The sequence below is a fragment of the Alexandromys fortis genome, unplaced genomic scaffold (genome assembly GCF_014885135.2).
Source record: "Alexandromys fortis isolate MF-2015 unplaced genomic scaffold, M_Fortis_MF-2015_v1.1 scaffold_36, whole genome shotgun sequence".
Classification (NCBI taxonomy): Eukaryota; Metazoa; Chordata; class Mammalia; order Rodentia; family Cricetidae; genus Alexandromys; species Alexandromys fortis.
Genome location: NW_026067915.1, coordinates 5,768,900 through 5,782,887, shown reverse-complemented (window position 1 = coordinate 5,782,887; position 13,988 = coordinate 5,768,900). Strand labels below are relative to the sequence as shown.

General features: G+C 43.7%; 1 protein-coding gene across 5 annotated transcripts in view; it reads right to left on the bottom strand.

Annotated features, from left to right (window-relative positions):
* The window catches only part of Cpne4 (copine 4), a 597,421-nt gene that overhangs the window by 118,564 nt on the left and 464,869 nt on the right, over positions 1-13,988 (bottom strand). For all 5 annotated transcript variants that reach the window (XM_050139472.1, XM_050139476.1, XM_050139473.1 and 2 more), the window contains 2 exons: positions 12,393-12,464; positions 11,261-11,335 (listed from right to left, as the gene is read on the bottom strand). In XM_050139472.1, the coding sequence (XP_049995429.1) occupies positions 11,261-11,335; positions 12,393-12,464 (147 nt within the window). The remainder of the gene's footprint in view (positions 1-11,260; positions 11,336-12,392; positions 12,465-13,988) is intronic.

The window sequence follows — 13,988 nt, the reverse complement described above, 5'->3', positions numbered from 1 at the left end:
ACCTGTCAAGGCATTTTCATCTTAGCCTATTTCTGTTTCCATATATACATCTAAAAATATTGTTGCCACCCTCTCTTCCCCCTTCCCTTATGGATGTGAGCCACATTTGCTTGTTCCTGTGTGCCCATGGGCTCCTGATTTGCCTCCATAAATAGATTACTGTCCCCTCAGGGGATGTTTATGAGCTATACTTAAAAATTGCTGACCACAGTAAAGGAACTCGATCATTTATTTTAATTTGTCCTCCTTATTGAAAATTTAAAACTTTTCTTAACATCATTTTTACTTCAAAATGGAAAATGTAGAAAAATACAAGATAAAAATAGAAATATGGAATACAAGCATAACAATCATCTGTAACATGGTGCTTGGAAGATGAAGTTTGTATTGTTCATTACTCTCCTGGAAACCAAGAAGACAGAAGTTGGTAAGAGGCCTCATAGAACTCTGTAGCTCTCAGACATCCTCAGAGAAGCTTCTTTGTGCAGATGATGGTGGTTAATATGGAATTTATAAGTAGCCAGCGTGCAGAGAATAAATGTCTGTGGAGGAGAGCTCAGCTACCAATGGGCACCTGTATCCTATTCCTGTCCATAAGACTCAGGGATGCTTGTGGAAGGGAAGATGGTAAGAGCCTCAGGTCAGGGAAAATCAGAATGAAAACATCTGGACACAGTATGACCTCTGCACAGAAGTTGTGGTTGCCTGCACAAAGCCTGCATAACATCAAGCCAGTCAACATTCCAGCATGGAGAGTGGAGAGGCCTATGAACTCTCACACTGAGCTGAGGATCTATTGACAGTTGATGGAAGTATGAGGGCAGAGATTCAGTTTTCTTTAAGGGTGTGGTCCTATGTTCCAGTAAACAGCCCCACAAATTGGACTTGCTTGATTATTTAAGACAGAGAGACAGAGAGACAGACACATAGTTGGGAAGGATTGGGATGGGTAGACCAAGGAAAAATTAGGGGATGAATATGCTAAAAATATATATATTGTATGCATAAATGAAATTCTCAAAAAAAAAGTAGTTAAAACACTGTACTACAAAAAAGAAATTGGTGGGAGGCAACAGGTTTATTCAAGACTTCGGAGTTGCCGGGCGGTGGTGGTGCATGCCTTTAATCAGAGCAGAGGCAGAGGCAGGCAGATCTTTGTGAGTTCAAGGCCAGCCTGGTCTACAAGAGCTAGCTCCAGGACAGGCTCCAAAACTACAGAGAAACCCTGTGGCAAAAAACCAAAAAAAAAAAAAAGAAAAAAAGAAAAAAAAAAGAACTTCATTCATTCAAATCTATCATCTCAGTAGTCCAACGTGTTATACAGAGGCTGCCTCCTGGCCTCCAGATAAAAACCTTCATCTTGGAGGGAAGCTCATTAATACACTGGCTGTTAAGGGAGGTAAAACAGTGGAATATCTTATATTTTTGGTTGTGATCCCAGCCTTTAACAGCTGAGCCATCTCTCCAGCCCTAAGAGTGGAAAATCCTGAGACAAAATGTTTACAGGGAGGTGAAACAATGGAACGGTAGAAGGGGAGGTGAAATATTCCATCCACTGGGAAACTTGTTAAACTCAGGAAGTAAACGATTAAAAAATCACTTCAAGAAGTTCCCAAAATTGAGCAGATTCACTAGGGCCTCACTTCCCAAGAGTATTTATATGTGTTAAGGTTTGCTGAGAGATGGTACCAGACAAACTGAGCTGTTAAGAAGAGGTTTCAGACCTGATAAGCAGTCTGGAAGAAGCAGAGACCAGCAGAGCTGTCTGGATGAGAGTCAGACCAACCAGGCCACCAGAAAGGACACTCAACCAACCTGTTGAGCTTCCTGCAAGTTGCACAGTACAGTGTCCTCCAGGTTCCCAGCTTTTGTGAGATGTCACTCATGCTGGGATGGACTTTGGTGATACCGCTATCTCTGAGTCATTTCTTTTCTTATGAATAACCCTTCACCCACTGTAAATAACCCTGATAAAGCTCATTGGTCCACCAAGTCAGACTTCGGTGTTATCCGTATTTTGGGTTGTTATGGTACTAGTGCTTCCTCATCTGAGAAGAACAGAAGTCTCATCATGTCCCCCCAGGAACAGTGTCTCACAACACAAGGTAGAAAGGTCTTCTGGGACACAGAAGGGTTCCACTGAGATAAGGGGTGGGATCCTCTGGGTTGAGGAGAGGCCCTTTTCTCTTTAAGATCGATTGTCTCCTTGTTCTCTTCTTGGACATCATTAACAGATTGATCTCATGGGGCTGTGTCTGCATTTTCTTTTTAGAGAAATGCATTACTCTTCAGTGAGTCAATTCATATGAACAGAGGAGATGGGGGGACACTGGAGATGAAGGACTTACAAGGACTGCCTGCTGAAAAGGATGGATCCTTAAAAGATTAGAGGAAGCATGGAGAGGGGAGGCAAAAGCTAAAGCCACAATTTCTCTCTTTATATCACCATTTCCCTCCTTCAAAACAACCAACTAAAAGGCAGGAGAGATGTGTCTCAGTGGGATAAGTTGCCTGTCACCAAGTCAAACAGCTTTTTGGTCTACACAACTCAAAATGTAGTAGTAGGAGATAGTAGATTCCTGAAAGTTAACACACACACACACACACACACACACACAGAGAGAGAGAGAGAGAGAGAGAGAGAGAGAGAGAGAGAGAGAGAGAGAATGAAGACATAATAACCACCTTAAATGTTTTGTACATTTTGTTTCAATTGTTAAGAATATATTCTCTCACATTTTACTCAGTCGTATGCTAAAACGCTCTATTTCAGTTCACAATCTTAAAGAAGACATGTGTGTGTGTGTGTGTGTGTGTGTGTGTGTGTGTGTATTCTATCTGGATATGTGTCAGAAAAGGGCATTAGATCCCACTATCCCACTAGAGATGGTTGTGAGCCACCATGTGGCTGCTGGGAATTGAACTCAGGACATCTGGAAGAACAGCCAGTCCTCTTAACCACTGAGCCATTTCTCCAGGCCCTTACTTCACAGTGTTTAAAAATGTGTATTGGGGTATGAATAAGAATCCCTGGAAGGAAGCTGGGACTGCCAAGGCAATTGACTAATTAGAACTTCAACAATGGGCAAATGTTGCCAATGCAGAGCCAAATTATCCTAGAGAGAACGCTTACTCCTTTAGTAGCCACTGATTGCTCTCTCTGTACATGACCTAACATCTTTTGTGACTGTTAGGTAGATTCCTTGGAATGTATGAACAGAGCCCTAGTTCCATCAACCAAAGGGCTAGGAGTGCTGCCAGACAGCATCAGAGGCCAGTAGCAGTTCCCTCGGCTTTACTAAGGTACCTGCCAACGGAGTTGAAAAGTGTTTTTCTTTCATGACTGTTTAAATTATATTGCTGTAAACATTTTATGGAATGGCTCCCTCATTAAAGCGTGTTGTTTGAGAAAAAAAAATCTAAATCTGGTACAATGGCCCCTGGCACATTGGGGCTGCTTAGTAACTACAGTTTTTCTGTCATGTATGGAGACTGGACCACAGTTCCCAGGCAGCAACACACAGACACAGTGAAACACAGGACAGTGAGTAAAGAGTTCACATCTCTTTAAAGCACGAGTTAGCCAACTACAGCATAAGGCTATGGTCCCTCATATGTGGCTCTGGAATAAATCATCCCTGTTATTCCTATGATACGAGAACAGTTTCTTTAATTGACAAGGGTTCCCATAAAGATGCTGTGAGGGTATCAGAATATGAAAGGAAGAGGAGTTACATGCAGTCTCCAGCTTCATGTATATGGAAATCTAATATGCTATGCATGGCTTTAGCATTACTCTCAAATTCGAACCCTCCCACTTCCACTCTGGATAGTCCTGGGCCTAGGTTTAATGTCTTACGGCCTCAGTTTCCCATCACAGAGTGCAGAGTTTCATTCTTGCTCCACAGCAGTGTGGGGAGGGTAGAAGAGCTGTCCACATGAATCTGGTGTTTGCTCCATGCTACACTCATAACCATTGGCTTCTGGGACATACCAGTGGGAGAGAGAAGTCATGGAGACACTGTGAAGAACTATCCAAATATGAAGATAATGATAATTTGATTCCTGGAAACAAAACCACTCAAAAACAATTCAAAAAGTATCCAGGCAGGTAATAGTTATCTTCAAAACCATGACTCTGGGCACACTTAGTTGTTTGGTCACCTTAATCTGCACTCTTCAGCTGTCTTTGCATCGAAGCAGGCTTTGCGGACAATTTGCTCTGATGAAAGTGAATAAATCGGGCCTTTTAATCAAGTTCTGCTAAAGTGGGTCATTTAATATCCTGAAGGTCATGTTACTTTGCTCTGTAATCCAGTATGAGAGAAATTTGCTTCAGTGAGAGGGCGGAGTAATGGTCACTAAAGACTGGAAAGGAGAGAGGAGTGGGTAGAAGGAGGTGGAGAAAAGGAAATACAGAGAGAGGCCCGCTCTAGTGTTCGAGAGCAACACGGGGTGACTAGGAAGTTTGTGGTGCTTTCAAGAACTGGAAAGGAAGACTGAAAAAGATCCCAACAAATAGCAATAACAAATGTTTGAGGAGTTGAAAATGTTAATTTCCATAATATGCTCATTATACACTGGATGTGTATATGAGATTATCATACAAATATTTGTCCATTTTTCAAAAAGGGAAAGAAAACAAGATGCTCTACATCCTTTAACAGAGATATGTAACACATCCATATTTCTATTGTTCCTTTCACAATAGCCAGGAAATCAAACCTGCCCAGAAGTATCAACTGATGGATGGATAAGGAAAACGAGGCACAGTTACACAATGGAGTTCTGTTCAGCCATAAACAAACAGGAAGCTATGGAATGTGCAGGAAGCTGGAAGGAGCTGGAAGACAGCATATTAACCCAAACTATCCAGGCTCTGATAGATAAATACCAAATATCCTCTCCCATACATGACTCCTAGCTTCTGACTGTTACATGCGTGTGTCTAAGTGGGACTAAATGTGGATAAAGGCCAGGAATCCAGAAAGGGTCCACGGGAAACAGGAGGGGCCGGAGAAGGTAATAGAACAAATTGGAAAGGGGGATACTGGGGATAAAAGGGGTGCAGAGGAGGAAAGGGGAATAGGGTAATAGGTGTGCGTGAGGGAGGGGAATCAGCCAAAACCAAACATGCATGAAAAAATCATGAGGAAACCCACTCCTTGGTAAAAAATTTTAAAAGTATAGCTTCTATAAAGAAACACAGAGAAAAATAAGCGGTACATATCCACTGCTGTAGTCTTTGTAGAAGAACTGGAAGAAAGAGGCTGCCATATCCGGACTCCATGGATAGTTTGCTCAGTGAGCATAGGCAAAATTTTAAGCTCCTTGTGTTCTATCTGTAAGTTAGAAATAAAAATGCCTACCTTTGGAAACACAGTCAGCATCTTAGGGATGATGTGGGTTAGACACGTGACCCCTGGTACATTGGGGATTCTCAGTAACTACAATTTTTCCATCATCTGTGCAGACTGGACCACAATTCCCAGGCAGCCACACACAAACACAGTGAAACACAGGACAGCGAGTCTCTTTAAAGCAGGAGTCAGCCAACTACAGCATGAGAGAAATCTAGCCGTTGCTTTTATGAATAAAGTTTTATTGGACCTCTGCCACACCCATTCATTTATGCTTCATTGGTGGCTGTCTTCATGCTTCAAGACACAGCTGAGTGATAGGAACAAAGACCATATGGCTTGCAAAGCCTACGGTACTTAGCCATCTGGTCATTCAGAGGAAAAGTTTGACAACCTCTATTTTAGAGACAGATCTGCTTTGTCATCCATCACTCCATCAAGCTGGCTTTATAGGACCATTAAAATCGACTCTGTAATGACATCCTTTACAGACGTGGAGGCCAATGGAAGAAGTAGATTCTCTGCACCAGCACGGATACTTTCTCAGGAAAGGGATAAGGAACATCCTGCTAGCTTTCATGGTCCAAAGTGGGTACCACACGCGTCCGTGTGCTTACCTGTTAGGCTAATTGCTAACTGCCTACCAATGTAAGAAACGCATGCTAATGTAACCAAGGAAGTTAAAAAGGCTCTCTCTCCATTAAGCGAGGTGCACGGGTCAGTAAGTCACTCTTCACAAATGTCATTTATTTACATGCTGGCTCTTAATGACAAATGCTTGTCAGACTTCAAAGATGTCCACCCTGGGTAGATGGCTGCTGAACAGGATAAAGTGAGCTAAAAACATGACTTCCCACCCAGAAGAGTGGACATATGTCTTTGAGCCTGTGGTTTGCAAAAGTACTTAGCACTCCCTGGTAAAGCCTATAACAGTGGTTCTCAGATTTTTGGTTATAATATTCTTTTACATTCAAAAAAATTGTTGGGGACCTCAAAATTTTTATGTGACTGTATTAGTTAATACATGCCACGTTATAAAATGCATACACTTAAAAACATTCATTTGGTATATTATTTTTTAAATGACAAAACCCACACCGTAACAAAACAGCATTTTGCCGGGAAAATAAATGTATTTGCCATTTTCAAGAACATAGTGAAGAGAATGTTATTTAACATTTGTACACAATAGTTTAGTGACCTCAACAGGAAGAAGAGGAAGCTGGGCTCTCATGTCCACTCCTGTACTCAGTGTGGTTTATTTGCCCTTGGGAAAACTTCTTTGTTCATGAGGGAGAGAGTGAGAATCAAAAGAGAAAAGATGTCTTGGTGTTACTATGGAAACAGGTTTCATTTTGGGGATTTCCGTTGAAGGGTGCAAGGATACTAGACCTCCCCTTGAAAATGGCTGACCTCCAGCTTACCCTCACCTTCTCTCTCCTGGCTTCCTGTTCCTCTGAACCAACAGTCCTACCTCCTGGAAGTAACCCAAGCTTTGGCTGGCAGTCAGGAGACTCTCTGTCCCTGATTTTTGTTTTCTGTTTTGAGTGTATACATGTAGCTTTAGGTAAATAATTTTACATCTCAGAATCTCAATTTGCCATCTATAAACAAAGGCAGATGGACAGAGCAATGCTGTTTTTTAAACCTGCAGTATTTTAAAAACTTGGAGGTTACCAGACTAACCAGGAAACAGAATTCAGATGTTCTGTGACTGATATTAACTGGATACAGCCCATTCCCCCCATAGATTCATACTACGATTTTTAGATGTGTATGAAAACAGTTACTTTAATGTTATTCACTAATATGATAAAATCCAAAAAATATTTGTAACATCATGGCTTTTAGTCATTGGTTTCTAGCCAGTGACTATATCTGCTGACCACCTAAGTGGCTGCAAAATTACTTAAAGTTAAAAAGCTGGGAAGGAATCTTCCTTGAGAATGTCCAGAAATTACTTTTTTTCTACTCACCGAAGGAAATAATTGTACTGTATTATCTGTACCTAGCAAAAACACAATGGAAGTTCACATTTTCCAAAAATGGATTCCACAATGTTTGGGGCACACACATTTCCTATAACACGGTTTTGCCATTTTCCCATTGACCTGGAGTCTAATTCTCTGCTCCTATGTCTTATGTATGACTTCTCAGATCGAGTCAGCAAATCGTTTGAATTTCCTACCTGGTTCTTGAGATGCCCTGTCTGGGAGAAGCCATGTATGCTACAGGACATGTATTATGTAGGCACTCTGCCAACTATGCTGGCTGAGCCCAGCCTCTGGCCAGCCCGGGTGCCAGGCGCTAGCAACTTTTTAGAAGCATGTGAAAAGTTCAGAGGTCCTTTCATGTGAACAAGAGGTCAGAGTACAGGAGGGACACTGTTCAAGTTCCTTAGAGACCCCAGGGTCACTAAATAACCTCAAGCCCCCTCCCTTGTACCACACCATTAGTTACTGAGAGAACGAATGAGAGATGCTTAGGGGATAACTAGTGAGGAGAAGCCATTGCAAGCCACTAAAGGAGCAACCTTGAACTATTATACTGGCTGCAAAGAGACTGCAGAGCACTTTGTGAACTCCTCTGAGACCAGAACAACACTGGAAGAGGGGGGGGCTTAAAAGTGGTGAGAGTGTGGGGATTTAAAGTCCATCCCCGAATCCACTGGGTGCACTGCAGACCTGGTACCCAGCTAGAAACACCAATAGGAACCACTTTGTAAAGTTTTCATAGTGGTTACATAAGGCATAAAATGAAACAAAAACAAAGCAAATAAACAAAGCAAACCCCACTGATCTGTACTTAGCTTCTTGGACTAAAGTAGCTCAGTTGATAAAGTGCTTAATAAAGGTAAGGACCGTGTTTAATCTGTGGAACATCTGTGATAGTAAGACGTCACCCACTTTGACTGCAGAACATGGAGAAGCCGGTTGTGAATTGACCAGAAAATTCTCTACCCAACAGCTAGCTTTCGTAGCGCTGGCATGTGCCGTGCAGGCTGGTGGAGGAGAAAGATATCAAAGGTCTCATCCAACACCCGACACTCGGTGCTACAAAACCAACCTACCAGACAGGATGTACCCACGTGTATAATCGTGGCAAAATTACTTATGGGGTAAACTGACTGTTTTCGTTATTGGATCTGATGGCTGGTCTACAAAAGGGAATCCATGTCTGGTTTCACAAATATACTTAAAACCCATGGCTGCTGAAGTCATAACCCTAAGAAGAAAAGTTCTTGATGCGATTTTGCTAAATGGGTGTCAATCTGTGTAGCCTTGGCCAGAGAGGCTTTTTATTGCAGTGGGTTATGGGTAATGCAGAGACTCAAAACTGGCCAAAGTATTGGAAATAAATGACTGGTAGTGCCTAACCATAGTTGAGATATCTTTATCAACGCTTCCGCCCCCCCCCCCCCCCCACGACCCGTGTTCAGGGAATTTGTAGAAGGTGAGATGCAAAGAATGTAGGCACCGGAGGATGGGGACAGTGCTGTCCTCTGGACATGAACTCACGGCAGCCGTGGTCATCTTCACAAGACCTGTACAAAATCAAGCCAGTTAAAAATTCCAGCGTTGAGGCGGGGAGGAGATCCCCAGGCCTCACTCCTAGCTGAGGTATTGGCAATTGATGGTTTTTTTGATGTCGCATGGATTTAATTGGTATTAATAATAAAAACCCAGAGCCAGATACTAAGGAGTGAAAGCTGAAAGATCAGAGAAGCAGCGCAGCCAGCCACTAGTTCTTACGTCTATGAAATCCTCCGACAGAAAGGGGTATCCTGTCTCTACAGGTCCTCAGATTGAATGTAATGAGCTCCTTACTCCTCCTCCTTTACATTCCTCTCTCTGCCAAGCCTATCCTTTCCTGTTTCCACTTCCCTAGTGCTGGGATTAAGGCTTGTGATTCCCAAGTACTGGAATGAAGGGTGCGAGCCACCACAGCCTGGTTCTGTTTCTCTTTTAGACTGGATCAACCTCGTGTAGCCCAGGGTGGCCTTGAGCTCAAAGAGATCCGTTTGCTTCTGGGATTAAAGGTCTGTGCCACTATCACCCAACTTCTATGGCTAACTAGTGAGGCTAATTCCACACTCTGACTTTCAGGCAAGTTTTATTTATTAAAGCAGAGACAAACTATCACCATGTCTTGGGGGAGTGAGTGTCGGTTTGGCAGGTGTGGGGCTTGGTGACTGGTAGGTGCCCATTCCCCAGTGGGTAGCTTCACACCTGTGTGCACATAGGCAGCATTTGTTGGACTCTGCAGTGGGCTATAATCTATAATCTTTTTAAATTAAGAAAAAAACGTGAGATTGGGAGGAAAATGTGTTGACAGGGGCCCCAGTGGGGTATGATCAAGATACACATTGTGCAAAACTTTCAAAGGATAAATAGGAGAAAAACATCTAGATTTGGTAATATAGGTCTGTAGTCTCCACACTGGGGACACAGAAATGTGTAGATCCCTGGGGTTTGCTGGCCAGCTAGTCCAGCACAGCCAGTATGTTCTAAGTCCTGGTGAGAGACCATGTCTTGAAAAAAGAAAATGGATGTCTCCTGAGGAACAATGTTCAAAGACACACACACATTCATGCACACACACACACATACACTCAGGCATGCATGCACACACACAGTATTATGCACATAGGCACACACACACATGCATGCATGCATGCACACACGGACACACACACCGAGAGAGAGAGAGAGAGAGAGAGAGAGAGAGAGAGAGAGAGAGAGAGAGAGAGAAAGAATTCATAGGGTTTAAAGTCTCTCCGGATATTACCAGGCAGAATGATCAGCCACCTTTCCTAGACACTCTTATTCATACACCAATTATCATATCTTCCACATCACTGTATCATTGTATGTTATGTAGCTTTGCGATTTACATCTAACTCAGATGGTGAAACCCAGGCTGCGGTGTGAGGCTGGTGTGTCTCCTTCCTAGCCCTTTGACATGGGGTTGGATCTTCAGTTTCATTGCCTACTATCAGGATGTGGTGGCCATGGAAACACACCTTGCACACTCTTTCTCTAGGGAATAGAACTGACCAAGGGTTATAGGTTTCTGAACTCTGATGTCCATCCTTGCTTTTGCACTGTGGCCAGACTGCCTAGAATTGCTCTGTCTGGTAACTAAGTGCAGAAGGGACATTATGGCAGGCTTTTGGCTAGGAGACAGTGCTTGGCTTTGGAACTTCCCCCATGGCTTTGCAGCATCCCTCTTGGGGTAGCATTCTGGGTAGCTCTGGGTAGCATTCTAGGGGACGTCTACCCACCCTCACTGGTCTCTTTTTTCTTCAGGGTCAGAATTTCCTCATGACCTGTTCATTTTCTCCCCGTTTTCCCTTTCTGCAAGCCACAGGCATAAGTACAATCCTGTGTCTTTGATTCTGCCTTGGTGTCTGCCACTCAGAAGCTCTGGACTATGACGTGGGGGAAGCTTGGACTAGTTATTTAATCTTTTAATCTCTTTCTTCACCTGCATTAATACTCCTATCTCGTGGGAATTGTACACATGACTAAATCAGACAGTGTTTGCGATGCTCGTAGCCCTGAACTTGGCAAACACGGATGCCTCCTGATGTGCCATCAAACTCCCCTTCCAGGTTTCGCTTTTTCCTTAGAGTGACCCTGATGATACGGGAAAGTCATATTTTCCTGGGCACAGCCAACCTCTGGCATTTGGAAACAAATGGTGACTTAGTCTTACCAAATGGTTTTACCAAAGGCTCCTCCATTTGGGGAAAATCTTGCTTTGCAGACCTCTCTGAAGTCTTTGATGTGTTTAATAATGTGGGTGGAATGGGAAAAGAGCTGCGAGGAGGAATCTGATTAAACTGTGTGTCTTAGCTTTATTATTTCCTTCAGTGAGGTCAAGGTGAAACGTTTTACCTTATCATCCAATTTCCGTGCATTGAAAGCCAGCTCCACGTAGTCATCATTGCCCGATAACTCTTCGGCAATCACCTAGGGGAAAAAGCACACATCAGCTGCTGTAGAGGGCGGACCCTCAGTCCAGGAGCCTGTTAGCACCTTTGGGTAATTTTGATCTCAAAATGAACAAACACCGACATTGGGCAGGTGTTTCTCCACACTCCTTGTGCATAGGGTGCACCATTTTCAGCTCTGGAAGGAGCTCACTAGTCTACACAGTAGTGGGTCACTAACTTTCATAGGCTGGGTGTGGAGTGTGAGTTGGGGCCCAGGCTGGAGGTGGAGCCATCAGGAACAGCAGCTAGAAAAAGCTTCCTTTCTGGGTGAGGAGATGCATGCTTTTAATACCAGCACTTAAGAGGGAGAAGGAGGCTTATCTCTATGAGTTTGAGGCTATGTTGGTCTACATAACAAGTTCCAGGCCAGCCAGGGTTACTTGGTGAGACCCTGTCTCAAAACAAATAAAAAAAATTAAAAGCACCTGCCTTTTCTTTAACAAGTCACTGGACTCATTAACAGCTGAACAAGTCATCTGTTGCTAGTGTCGCAAAGAAACTGAATTTCAGCACCTATTTCCTTTTAAATAAAGAAGAAATTTGCTTAAACAAAGTCACAGAGCTCAAATCCGTTAGTCAATAAAAAATATTAAGGTTGGCCTCTCCTTGGCAAGCAAATCAAACTTTGAACTAAATACTTTTAAAATAAAATTGTTGGAGGGGGGCGCTTTGCCAATCCAAAAACTCCAGCCAATTCTGTATTCTTACTGTGTCCAACAGAGTCAACTTTCTTCTCTTTCCTTCTCTATCTTATGATTTCTACTGTGATTGCAGAAGCTCTCAGCAGAAGTGAGTGACCCCACTTTCAAATCTACTTCCTTCCCATTTTCCCTAAGGGGAGAAGGATCAAAATGGTTTTCACAAGAAAGGAAAAGATGAAAAACAGAAAAAAAAAAGAATATAGAGACTCTTTGGGCAGTTCAATCAGCTCCCAGCAGGCAGAGGAGTTCACCATCCTAGCATCTCTTTCAGACCAGTACTCACTGATCCAAACATGGGGCCTCACACCTGTTGCCACCCCAGGGCCAGCTTACCGTGATGGAGGACTTCCCCGCCGTGTTCCCGTGCTTCAGCAAGGACTTGGAAAGCTTTCTCTGGGACACAATCTGCAAAAGGAAACAAAAGGAAAACGCTACGTATGCAACTCTGGACCTATTTTGAAACACTCTCCTCCGCAAAACGCTTCATTGGCAGCTCCACCTTAAATTATATACATACGTTGTCCCTGAGCCTCTCTGAATACAAATTAGCACCCTCATTTCCTCCTTCTATGTGTGCTGTAAGGAAAGGGGGTGAGGAATTTAGATAACTCATTTGGGCAGTGGTATTACTGCTGATGAGATGTTTATATCAGAATTAGGAGCGGAGTGTTGAACATTTATATTTCAAGGAGATTTCACAATCATCTGAAATTAGCATCAAATCTTTGCAAAGTAGGTGCAGGGAGGGGAATGTGTAAACACGTGACTTCTGGGTCTGTCATCTCTGGAGCTTTATTTTTAATATATCCACCAGGGAGCTCTAAGTCTCATCAGGAAACCAATGCTTAGACAAGCCCACGGGAGTAACAGGGGTGCTTTTCAGGACCCAGGGTCAGTGTGTGCTCACAGGGAAGTTATTCTTAGAAGAGCTTGCTTGCCCCTCTGGTTCCCCTGCTTCTTATTTCCCTATCGTGAAAGGTGAGCTTGGCGAGACATTGTGGTTGGGATCACTACGTAGGCCATGTCCAAAAGGGGAATGGCTGAAGGGAATCAAGGTGCTGCTTGCCTCTACTTAGGGAGAGAAACCTCCCTCTCTTTGGTGGGCAGCTTCTGTCTAATATGGTCCCCAGTGATGCCAGCTTCTGGGTGTGGTGCTAGTATGTGAGCCCCTCTCTTGAGTGTCGGGTGGTACAGTGACTGCTTCTAATCATCAGGGCACTGGAGGGATGGAGATGTCACATATGCCTGGGAACTCCCACTTCTCTTATTATTCTGAGGGACAGCAAACAACCGGATTGTAAGTTAACCCCGTACAAAGTCTCACATGGATAAGAGCTGACGGCTCCTCTTTGACAGCTGTGCTCATGAGCCTGGGAGGAAATCCAGCCCTAAGTTGAGCCCAGGGACAGCAGCACCCTGACAACACCTTCGATGGACCCTTGTCTAGAAGACCTAGGAAATCCATAATCTGATTCTGGAAGTGAGAAGTGGTGAAATAAAAAATGTGTTGCTTTTTTAAAGCTACCATATTTGGGGGGGGGGTTGTTTTCTTTTTGCTAATCGCAGCAAGATAGGAGAGGAAGTCTCTGTGAAAGGCAGGGGAGACAGCCTCATCCTCTGAAATTCTCATGCTGTGTGTTTTCTGGGTCTCCGTTAGAGTAGTGGAAATACAGAGTATTCCGGGCAGAGAGAAGAAGTCTGGGAGACAGTCCCAGGCTGGGCAGTGACAGGTCCATCAGGATCATATTCTCAAGATGCTCATGATGTTGTGGTCCAAAGAGCAGAGAGAATTCCCAACACAAAACCACTTGGTGGTCACACTGGTGATGCTGGTAACACCCCTGATAACCGTGACAACCTCGGTGACAGCCTTGACAAGGCCTCCCGTCTGAGGAGCGCATCCGTGTGTCAGGTGCCTGCAGACATTCA